Raw genomic sequence first — 12,678 nt, 5'->3', positions numbered from 1 at the left:
CTTCAATGTTAAGTTTTGTTGCTCTTTTATACTTTTTTTCTTATAGTATTTTTGTTTTGATGCTGTGCTGGGTTTTATTTGAATAGTCATCATTGAATGAGTTGTCTTTTCTTAGACTATAATTTGAAGTCAGTTTCTGGGTCATGTAGAGGGTAATATTCTTCTGGGATTTTTAATTTAAAATCCTTTTCCATAAAATCCTTTTCCATCTCTGTTTTCAGAAAGAATGCTGGTTGCAAATATTATTTGGTTTTGTATTTATTTTGGTGGCCTCTTCCTCTGCTTCTCTGATCCCAAATGGCTAGTAAAGGTCTTTGGCTGTGAGCTCTGATTACCCCCATTTCTGCAAAAAAGAAACAAAAGTTTGCTTTTCATGGAATTTTCCTCACCAGAAATAAACTTTTTGTTGCTGTTTTCTGGAATCTCTCAGTGATCTCTCATCACTCATTGTCTTTCATCTCTTCCATTCCTCCCAGATGACTTGTGCCTTATCTCAGTGAGCTTTTAGTGGTCAATTTCTTTTCCTCCTAATTTTACAGTAAATGGAGGTCATGCTGCATTTGTACAATTTTAGAATAAAAAGAAGTAAGAAATGCTCATTCTAGAAATCATTTTAACTTTTGAGATTTAGTATTTGCCAGATAGCAAAGAACTAAAGTAAGCTGGGGAGGAGGGCATTTTCTTGACTCCTCCTATATTTCTTTTAAAGTCAAGGTATTATCTCATATTTCATTGTGTAATAAAAACAAAGATATAGTAACAAATTTCAAAGGAAAGACAGATGAGGAAACTCCTCACTGACTCAAGTTACGTGATATATGTGTGTATAAATTACTTATACAAGTATGTGGAATGTTTGTATCTGGTACTAATATCTAACATATTCCAAATTATTCTTAAAAATTTGTTTCAAATCATGTAATTACATATGTTCATCTAAAGTAAACTATAACTATGCAAGAATGAACAATTCTGAATATAAAGGAAGCCATTGATAAATCTTCTAGGTTTGTGAGTTATGAGTTTCTAGTTAGGGTTGGTTAGACAAATGGCCAAGACTAGCTTGTTAATAAAGAAGAGGTTAAGAGTTTATTCTCCATGTGGACTAGTTGGCTTTATTTTGGCTACAAGCTGAGCTAACTTCAGCTAGCTTTCACGAATGAAGATCTTGGCTCAGGAAAAATGCACGTTATTTACTAAAAAATAAAAATATAAGGTAAACAAAAGTAAAAACATAAAACATCTAGATAGGGAATGATGCATTACTATCTTTACCTAGGATAGATGATGTACAGTTTAGATAAGTCTTCATTCCTTCTTCTTTTCCTTTCACATTCTTCACATTTCTTTCATGGTTGAATGAACTGTGGTATAAACCATGGTGGAAAAACTCAGACTAATAAGACTCTACTCTTGTATATCTAATTATGTTGTCTTCCAGTTAAGTGGTAATATGCATGTTTGGTATTTGCCATAACACACACATTTTTGCACATTTCTTTCTTCCTTCACCTGACTATTGGAGTTTGTAAATTATAACTAGAGTATTTAATATCTCTGTAAAGTGTATGAACTTTTAAATTAGTTTGTTTTAGAGGAAGACAGAGACTGATGGGAAAGCAGAACTCTTTTTTTTTTTTTACCAATATAAATATCTTTTATTGTAGACAGTTCTAAAAATTGTTTTCTATTAAATAGCTAGTTCTTTCTGGAGAACATCAGTTTGCATCATTAGACACAAGGATTTTCAAATTTTCTATTAAAATATTCATGATCTGTAAGATGCAAATAGTAATAGTCTCTTCACAGATACAAAAATAACATTTTTAATCTAATTATTCAGTAAGAAATAATTCTGTTGTAAGACACTGAAGATATATGTTTAGATATAAACTATTTACCGTGCTTTCAACATTAAAGGTATAAGAGGAACAGAATGTATTTTAAACTCTTACCCATTTATATTCTCCTTTCACATTTAGCTCACTCATTTCTTTGGCCTTAGTGTTAGCTCTGACAGTGTATTAGCCACGCTGTCTCAGTCATTCAGGCATTTTATCAGTTCCACAAGACAGACACTAAATAGCACAGTCTAAATTGAAATCTCTGATGACTCTCTGGAGACAAGTTGATAGCAAGAATCATACTTGGGCACTTAAATATGTGGCCTTCTCCCATATTTCGCTGCAGGAAGAGAGCAGCTTTTAAGTAAACTTTTTTAGCCTTCAACTGTCAAGATTTCTTTTTTATCATTTGATTATTGCATCTCATTTTGTTAGGCAAGACTATCAATCTTCTTTTTTTTTCCCCCTACAACGAAGAATTTAAGGGACCATGGATGCCTATTACTTTAAACAAAACAATTCAAAAGAAATCATGTATTCCAACCACTGCTTTCAGGACTATTTTAGATTATAGAGACAATTTTGAAATAAACTCTTACTTCCAAGTGTGTTATAGTTTAGTTATAAAATTTAAATGACATAACCGTAATTTGCCCAGCAATCTTTAGGACTTCCTTATGTCATACAGTTACTGCAAAAGCATTTTTAAATCAAATTATCAGATCCTAGCCTGAAAAAGTCTAGATCCATGAAACTGAGCTTGTTATTAAGATAGTAAAGATGAAAAAATAGGCCTTGAAATGGAAACTTGGATGTGTTTCCATAGCCCCTTTGAAGTTCAATTTATCCAGAGTAAAATAAGAAATTCCTGTGCCCTTTGAGATTCCTCTTAATGCTACAAGTAGGTGAACTCTCTGACAATATTGTACGTCCTCAATATTTGTTGAATTAATAAATACCCATGTTAGGTTCAGAGGTATAGACAGAATCTTAGAGGTGTAATTTTTAATCTAACATATGAGGAAGCTGAGGATGTGAAGGGTACAATCACTTGCCCTTGTTGTAGGGCAGCACATCCATCCAAGTTTATGCTTCCTTCTGTACTGCATGTGTCTTCACAGTCCTTTTGGGAACAAAGCAAGAGGTAACTTATTGTCAAGTAGAAAAATTAAGTCTAGTACCAAAGTCTTGTAAATTTTCTACTTGAAGTATTTGTTGTTTCACTCCATCTTACTCTTTTCACTAACACTGTATCTCTTTCTCGTGCTGCCTATCTGAAAAACTCTATTATAAGTTATTTGGGCTTCTGGTAATCATCATATGACAATACTAATTTAAGTCTAACTTATTATAATATTCACAATATTAATATTAGTTTTATTTATGCTATTTATATTTAAGCTAGTCTCTGCAAGCACTTTAGACTAAGTTATTTCATTTTAAGTATCAAACAAGACTTAGATTTTAGGCAAAATTTTGCCATTTGTCAAAGTGAATTTCAAAATAGGAAATGATGGTTTTTAATGTGAGAGCTTTTTCAGAGAAAGGAAATATGTATTGGTCTAATCAATGTTGAAGTTTTGGTTATAAAGTTGTGGTAATAATTGATAATTACTTAGATGTAAAATATAAAAAATTTCAGGCAAATTAACTCTGATTTAATAATTAGTAACTACATAAGTTATAAATAGACAGGTCTATGCTACAGTAACCATAATTCTCTGATAATTATTTCTAATTAAAATTGCACAGAATTCATGTTTATAGGAATTACAATATATTTCTGCCTGTTTCCACTGAAAAATATAGCTACCTTGCAAGGCTAAATAAATTTTTGATGAAAAGGAACGATGCCTTAAAACCCAAATGTTTTATCTTCTGAGTGTGCAGAATTCTGTGTATCTTTCTGTGGCATTTATCACATCCTTACTTCTATAGACGATTTTGAGAGATATTCTTATCTCTTTTCCTAAAGATATATATCTGGAGACTAATATATTTGACTTATCTGTCCCCAATAATCCAAACCTAGTGACTTGGAAATATTATGTATTCAATACATTTTTCAATGAATGATATAGGTACGATCTATTTTAGAGCCAGTTTCTTGAATGTTTCTAATAAATATTTTAGTTTATGTGACCATAAATTCTTGAATTCAGATTTGTAAGTTTCTAACACTGAAAAATCTGTAGTTTACTTCACAGTTTCCTCTGGCCATTTTAGATAAGTGTATTAGTTTTACATATATCTAATCTGAAATCCATTCTGGTTCCGTAAGTGATTAAATAGTTTATGAATTCCAGTGTTATAGTCCATTGATATTCTTTTACTCCCCCATTCCTCCTGTTTTAACAATGACACATTGCTAGCAGCCCAGATTTTGACAGCCCATAGGGCAGGATAGCTCCCAAAGAGTATTTCTGGTTTTACTTCATATTCCTTATTCTTTCCTCAGTGCACTGTATTCTGGCTTCCACCCCATTATACCTCTATAGCTCTTTGATTTTCAGAGGTCTGTCAGTCTTCTTCTTAATTGACCTCCTTGTATCATTAAAACAAAAGAAAACAAAATAGAACTGTTCCCTCTCATTCACTGATCTCTGGGATACCATCCCTTCCCCATTTACTTGCCACTGTTCCAGTTGTTCTTTCTATTCTCCTCTAAAATCCACTTATTATTAAGTCTCCAGGTAACATGCTGGGTTCTCAGGCTTTTTCTTACTCTTTACTTTCCTTTTGGGAAAATTTGCCAATTTCCATAGATTGAACCCAACCACTCAATAATAGACAAACTTTGTCAACAGCCTAGATCTATCTCCCTAATGAGCTCCATACAGATTGTTCCAGTGGTCTAATGGCCAAGTGTAGTTTGTCCTCAAGGCATTTCAACTACAACGTGAAGAGGAGCCTAATCCCACCGCAAGGTCGAATATGCCTTCTTAGGGAAGGTTTCTTAGGAGAGATGAGGTTTGTGCTGAGTCATGAAGGTGACTGGTAGTTTCAGGAGAAAAAGGAGGAGGAGAAAAGGGAGTAAACGAGTGAAAGAGAATAACAGGTTTATGGGGCAGCAAAATCATGGAGACCAAAGACAGCAGAATCTGAGAACTGCCAGTACTGGGGTATAATTTATGCTTGGGTGCCTGTGGAGGAGTGGCTGGGGAGATGAACAGTCAGCTTGCAGATGTCTTTGTGCAGCATGTGCATGGGAAATCATGTATGGATTTTAAGAAGATGAGATATATGATTTAATTAGTCAATTAAAATATTCATTGTGCAGCTGACAGAGAAATGATCTAGACAAGGCAGAGTTGGAGGCAAAAAAGGCAAGTGAAGAAAAGATAAAGAAACTTTCCCATTAAAAATTTAAAACCTTTAAATGCTAAATAAATGAAAATGGAATACAAAGATAGGCGATATTGTAGAAAATGGTACCAATAGCTAATATATTTTGATATAAAAAGCTCAAACAAGTTGATTTAATATAGAAAAGACATGAACATACATTCAAAAATGTGTGCATATAGCTTTATACTAAAATGAAAAAATGTTCATTCTCATTTGTTAAACATAATAATCCAAATTGAACAATATGAAGATGTTATAGACTAAATGTTTATGTCTCCCCAAAGCTTTTATGTTGAGGTCTTAACCCCCAATGTCATGGTATTTGGAGGTGGGGTCTTTGGAAGGTAATTAGCTTTAGGAGATGGTCCCATGAGAGTGGGGTATCCATGATGGATTAATGTTCTTTTAAGAAAAGAGACCAGAGCACTCTTTCTCTCTCTCTCTCTCTCTCTTTCTGCCAAAGGAGGATACAGGGAGAAGGTAGCAGTCTGCAGGGTAGGAGAGGGGTTCTACCCTGGATCCAGACCTTGCTGGCGCCCTGATCCAGCCTCTAGAACTGAGAAAATAAAATTTTTCCTGTTCAAGACATCCAGTCTGTGCATTCGGAAGCCTATCTCATGTCTGCTGAGTACATGACCGCTGTGACCCACCAGCTAGCTGCTTAACCAAAGTAATTTCAAAAAATCCAGATTTCATGTTGATATATTTCCTAATGAAAATATGAAATTAATGTTTTTGCATTTTGTTGTTTCAGTGTTAGTGAGTCGGCTAACTGGACCAATTAGAATAACAATATAGATTCCCCACTTGAAGTAAAAGTCTCCTTTTTTTTAAGCAGTTTCAGTTTATGTAAAAATTAAATCTACTGAAAAGGAAACTTTCAAACTATATGATGAAGAAGTTTAGAGAGCCTTAACTTCCTTCTCATGCTAATTATTGTTAGTTTTGTGACCATATGACAGATACTGTGATCTAAGTCCTAAATCCATTACAGCACATTCAATAAATGTCAGCATATAAAGTATACTGTCATCTGTAGTCACCACAAAGTGCATTCAATATCTTGGTTCCCAAGTGCATTAGATTTTATTAAAAGCATTCTGCCACAACATCCATTCTTCCTAATTGGTTTACGGATAGCCCCCACCATTCAGGCAAATCTAAATTGCATTTCCCCACAAATCTAGTTTGATGTATGTTTCCTTATTTGCTCTATATTATTTATCATAAATTGGGATAAAATCCTTAAAACATGAAATAAAATTTACAGTAGCTCTTCTTGTACAAATATGAGACTTACATAAGGATTCTTAGCAGTATTTTCAATTTTTAAAGTTCTTTAGTTAAGCTATATCCATCTGTGTGATTTCCAGTAATAATCTTTATTACCTTTCCAGAGGTTAATTATATTTCACTTGATTTTTCATATACATATTTTTAGAATTAGTTGGAATTCTGGAATGAATTATGTGTAGAATATAAAAAATAGTATGTCCTTCTATCAGGTTTAAGTGGGTACATATGTATTTGGAACAGAAAAAAGTACTATTTAGGGACATAGTGATAGAGCATCTGCATAAAATTAGGTATTGTCCCTGTTGCACTAAAGGGTCTAAGTGATAATATTCTAGTCAGTTTTATAAATCACAACTTTTGAGATTCCAGCAGTTAATTTGGAATGGATCTATAGCAGAATTCAAAAGAATATAGTGCTTAAAAAGAAGTAAATGGCAGAAATATAGAAACAGAGGCTTACAGATACTCAAGAAAGTGTTGTCACTGTTGAGTTTATTACATATTAATACGGACAATTTTGTAAAAGTAAATAAAGACTTCATGGAACTGTAGGTATTGAATGATTTCTGTAGACAGCCCAAGAAAATTTATGGGAAGGAAGAGGAAGTATAAATTATCTATTACAATTTATAAAACGCCTTTTTGGTATCTTAGAAATGTGTTCATTCTTTGAAAAGTTTGGACAATTAAAGGTTTGAGTTCAGGATCTGAAAGATTGGGGTATATTTAGGATAAGAGACAGAAGGAAAAAGAGAAACCAAATGTAAGATAAATACAAAGAAAAGGGAGAAATACAGATAATCTCAAACAAATTTTAGGTCAGCTAAACAAACGAGATGCTTGCTGTCAACAGCATAAGTAATAACTGGGCATCTAGAGAAACTGAAAAGGATGGTTAGCAGATGTTGAGCAGACAAAAGATCTAAATAATTATTGCAGCTGAATTTTTAAAATGAAGACTTGTCTTTGATCTCTAATGGAATAGTAAAGAGGCCCCCAACACCCAGTGTCAGTGGAGAACATATAGGGGGGGCTTGGTCCTCCACTCCAGCCAGCAATAATGAGGCTCTTTTCCTTTCCGTTGTGATGGGGTCCAAGGATGCCTCATGGGGGGGACTTCACCATTGCCCAGCGGCAAGGAGGCTACTCCATCTGTGTTGTCAGTGTGGGGAGCAATAAGGAGGCATTGCTACCCTTCCCTGTCAGAGAGGTGACAGTGGAGGCCAGTGGTGCTGAAACTCCCATCATCACCCAGTATCAATGAGGTGCTCCCTCCACATGGTTTAACAGAGGCCGATGGAGTACTAGGACTTCTGCCCCAGCCTGGTAGGAATGCGGTGGTGCCCCCTACTGCATTCCTCCTAGAGAGATGTCAGAATAAACCAGCTAAAACAGAAGGTTTAAGACCTAGAGTCTCATAATATACCAATGTCCAGATTTCAATAAAAAATCAATTAGCACACCAATAATCAAGAAGCTTGTAAAACAAATGAAAAAAGACGATCAGTAGATACCGCACACCGCCAGTCCCTGGCAAACACAATTCTACTCTCTGTTTCTGTGAGTTCAATTATTTTAGATTTCACCAAAAAAAATGATATCACACAGTATTTGTCTTTTTCTGTCTGACTTATTTCACTTAGCATAATGTCCTCAAGGTCCATCCATGTCATTCCAAATGGCGGGACTTCCTTCTTTTTATGACAGAATAATATTCCATTATATATATATAGTATAGTATATATATATATATGTATTTAAAAGTTAATTTTTCAAAAACATAAAAAATGAGGCATCTGTTGACCTGTAGTCAATACTGTATAATAATACACACACACACATACGCATGCTTGCTGGCTAAATTTTCTTTCTTTAGCCTGTGTTCTACCAGTCTTTTGGAGGTGTTAAAATGGTGACATGATGGTAGATAGTAATGTTTTTAATGTAACTTCTTGGCAAAATAAGTTGTTAATTCTTTATTGGTTCCCAAAATTGTGATTCAAAATTTAATGTTCTATGAATTGCAGAAGTCCAGAAATGATATCTCTACAGTTTCCATTATACTAATTGTGTTGACAATGTTCTCCTTTATATATAGCATCCAGCTCAGAGCTCTGCACAAAGTAGCTGTCATACACATATGGTTATTTAACAACTGAATGAATTTGGCTGAAAACAGTGACTAATGGTTCTAATACCAAAACAAATGTCAAATCTTCAGCAAGTAAGAGGGATATCTTGCTTCCCCACCGCCCAGTGTTATCTGTTACTTATGTAATCATATGCTGGGAGTAATGTGCTATGTAATGAAGAACATTCTAAACTCTAATAAATGCCTTTGTGTTACCTCACTCTTCATTTCCACTTCAGCATTTAATCATCTTAATAACATATTTCTTAATATCCCACTCAATTTCTGACATTAGTCTTTATATGTGCTTCAGGTAAAATGAATTGTCACTATCTGTTATATTAGATATATTTTATATATACTTCATTAAAATTAAAGGTTTTCACACAGATACTAAAAATTAACATGATATCAAATAACTTAAAATATTAAAATATTAGGTAAATTATTTGCTATCTTGTCTATGTTAGTAATTAACAAATAATTATGTTTTATTAAACTAATAAATGACTAATATATACTTCTTTTTACAAGCAGTAAAGACAATCACATTTAGACTATATGTAAGGAACAACACAGTGGACTATAATTTTCTGAAAAGTTCACTAATCATTTTGAATTTTGTAAGGTGATGAATTAGTTCATATGTAAATAATGCAGATTTAAAAATTATACTCAATGTGAATAACTCAATATGCAATATTTCTTCTTTGATAAAAATCTCAATTTGGCAGAGGAAAGATTCTCATATAATCTCTTCTAGTTTTTTTCTCATAAATTCATATTATCAAATGTATGCTATACACACAGGGTAGACCACCATTTTTCTTTTAAACTCTCTCATTTATCATTACTTAATATTACATCACATTTTAATGGCTTTGTTGTTAATATTCATAACCTGAAAACATATCCTATTATTTTATTTATATAGAAAGATTTAAAGGAGAAATTTTAAATTTATTTCTTCAGCATTCCACAAAGTATATCGGACCTGAGACTAGAATCTGTGATTATTAGGAATCTTTAAAGTTTTAACACTCTGAACTTAGTTGGTTCTATTAAAATGTTTTCCTTAAACAAAAGTTCAGGCTTTTCTTCTTTATAAAGTGATATTTTTAAGTGACATTTTCTAGGAATGCTTTGTAAAGTAGCTTGAAGTAAAGTAAATCCTTAATAGTGATTAGAAAATAATTTTCTTCAAATGTTTGTGTTAGTGAGATTTCTGTTGTCCATTATTAAGATAATTCGGTTTGTCTTCCAGAACATTTTATACAAAATGAAACTTAAAAAAAAAATAGTCTTTTCACTGTGCATTTTTCAGTATGTTTTAAAGTCTGATTTCTATTTTTTTTTTCCTGGAAGGTGAGAGGCCCTCCAACTGCAGGAGCTTTTAAAGAAAGACCAACCAAGCCTACAGCATTTCGAAAATTTTATGAGCGAGGAGACTTCCCAGTTGCCCTTGAACATGATTCGAAAGGGAACAAAATAGCGTGGAAGGTAAGTCAGGGCACAGCTGGGGGAACCAGCTGTGCTCACTGTGGAAGTGACATCTCCCAATGCCAAACTTGGCTGATAAGTAAATAAGCTGGAGTGATTTCTCAGTGAATGGAAGATGGTGGGTAAGCTCTTAAAGGAAGCCCCCCATGTCATCCGTCCACCTTGACTAACAATTAAATTATAGCCTGCAAAAAAAAAAAAAAAAAATGACAGAGTTGCTTTGCCTTAGAGAATTGTCTGCTGCCCAATTCATCTCTTATTTTTATGAGAGCCTGGCATCCCAGCTTGTTTCAGGCAGTCCATCAGATGATGGAACTGGTGGCTGGATACAGAGAACAACAGCCATTCATCTCCCCCAAATTTCACCTTCCTGCAGGACACTTCCAAATGGAAGCTTTAATTACCTAAATGGATAGGTCAAGATTGTCTGCTCCCTGGAAATGCAGAGTGGAATACGAAAGCAGGCGGGTTCTCACGGCTGCCCTCTCCTCTCTGTCTGCAGCACGCGTCGGCTGGTGCAGTGGCTGTCATACATGCCCTGTTAGAGGCTGACCTCCGCCTCTGAAACCATTACAGCACCGACATTTTTCTGACAAAAGGTTAATTGGCTTCAAAATAAATGTATTGCCTAATGACTCCATTCTAATGTGGCTGTGTTTCTTTCTAAAAGGCTCACTGATGTTATTTGTAAAAACTTGCCAATCTTTTAACTGGAGAAGGCTTTTACATTTAATTTGAAAAATGAAAGCTGATCTCCAACCAGCTTCTGCTATTTAATTATTTTTGTTATCAAGGACTTTACTTTGGGTGATATTTATCAGCTAAAAGGGCTTCTCTGCCTAAAGATAGAAAAGCAGTTGTGCATGTGTGAGTATCACATCAGGTTAAGGAACACAAAAGGTTTTTGCCGAATGCTGTTTTAAATCTACCAGTTGATCCATTTAATAAAAAAGGTCCCACAGTAGTGTCCGAAGGTGAATGTCAGGATTGTTTGTAATTAGTAACAAATACATTTACAATAAAAAGTAAAAGTGATCGAAGTGAAGAATTCATCAAAGTAAATAGCTTAGAAATGTTTGTTAAAATTAACCTTTTCCTCCTTTTATGGAAAAATTAAAAGAATTGTGTTATTTCTAGTATATCATTAAATGTTGTCATATAATTATCAAACATCTTGAGTAGTCACATGATACCCAGTTATTGAATTTAGAATTATTACAAATTATATTGGTAATAGAAATCTGAAGGTGGCCTTTTTATCAAATTTTGTCATAATTTTTTTAGCAGGAAGAGAACATTATTATCTTGTTTTTAATCGTCTCTATTAAGTTTTGAATTTGTTATGTGAAAATGTGAATAATGAAAAAATTTATAACAAGTATAGCTAATTTAGATATTTTAGTCTTAAAAAACTTTAATTTGGGGCTTTCCTTATATTTGATTAGTTATATGGATTTTGTGTTTGTCTACGTACTGATTCATGCAAGACAACATAGTGGAGGTTCTTAAGAACTTGATTTCTTTTGAGTAAAAGAATATGCCATATTTTTTGTGTTTTAAGTAATTATAGCACATAAAAATTGTGTCAATGAAAAGAATTCATAGATTAGTTTTTGCCTGTTCAAGTAATCTTATGAGTAACTTTTAAGTGTCAAGAGACTAGAAAAAATCGTCTTGAAAGTTACAAAAATACACAATGAATCATTTGCTTTATCTTTGATAATCCAACAGTCAGAAGGGATATAAACTGCTTTTCTTTTTTATAGCTATATTAATTCTTTTAAGCTACTATTGACTATTGTACTGATTCAGCAAGCTAAAAAGTCAGAATAAAGAGGAAGCAATTTATTTGCTGCCTCTGCTAGGATAATAGCCTACATTTAAAGAAACATCTTATCCTATAACCCATAGACCTCTATCTTCTAAAGCTTTACAAACCACATTTCAGTTGTACTGCTGTAACGTTGAAGGTAAAACACTAAAATTATTAAGCATAGGCTTGTGAACCATCTCTCGATATATTCATGTTTATGCCTTGGTGCACGTTCTGTGGGGAAGGACTGGTACTTGGTAAGACCAGAGGACTTCTTTTAGGATGACGTTTCTGAAGAAGGGGCCTTGGATATTGAAGGAAGCCGGGCTCCCCATGTATACCACAAAAAACAAACTAACCAAACACCCAGAGCCCATACTGTACTTCCCTGTGTGTGAACAGAGTGCATGAGCCCTGGTCAAGTGAACCTCTTATTTCATGGGCTAGCCAAGTCCTCCCTGAAGGTCCCTGGGCAGCTGTGATTCCCAGGATAACACTTGTCCTCTCTCCCCTGTCACTCCTTGTGACACCCCTGGGACTCCAAGGACAGTGATAAGTACCTGAAATGGTGGGTATGATTAAGTGGCAAGATCTACTTCTTTTTATCAGAATTTCGGGAAGCCTGTGACTGAAAGGCTGAGTCACTGCCTTGAGCTGTGATAAAGGCTTTCCGGACATCTCAGGCTCATTCATTCCAATCTGTGAAGTTGCTGAGAGATGACCCCTACCCAAAACCTCAAATCCCC

The 12,678-nt window shown here is 34.1% G+C and overlaps 1 protein-coding gene across 2 annotated transcripts in view; it reads left to right on the top strand.

The window, feature by feature from the left end:
- The window catches only part of PACRG (parkin coregulated), a 448,945-nt gene that overhangs the window by 46,054 nt on the left and 390,213 nt on the right, over positions 1 to 12,678 (top strand). For both annotated transcript variants that reach the window (XM_031456660.2, XM_010976738.3), the window contains exon 2: positions 9,985 to 10,119. In XM_031456660.2, coding sequence (XP_031312520.1) covers positions 9,985 to 10,119 — 135 coding nt within the window. The remainder of the gene's footprint in view (positions 1 to 9,984; positions 10,120 to 12,678) is intronic.

Source organism: Camelus dromedarius, chromosome 6 (assembly GCF_036321535.1).
Source record: "Camelus dromedarius isolate mCamDro1 chromosome 6, mCamDro1.pat, whole genome shotgun sequence".
In the NCBI taxonomy this organism is placed as follows: Eukaryota; Metazoa; Chordata; class Mammalia; order Artiodactyla; family Camelidae; genus Camelus; species Camelus dromedarius.
The sequence above is the reverse complement of the archived record's forward strand: the minus strand, read 5'-3'. Positions and strand labels throughout refer to the sequence as shown.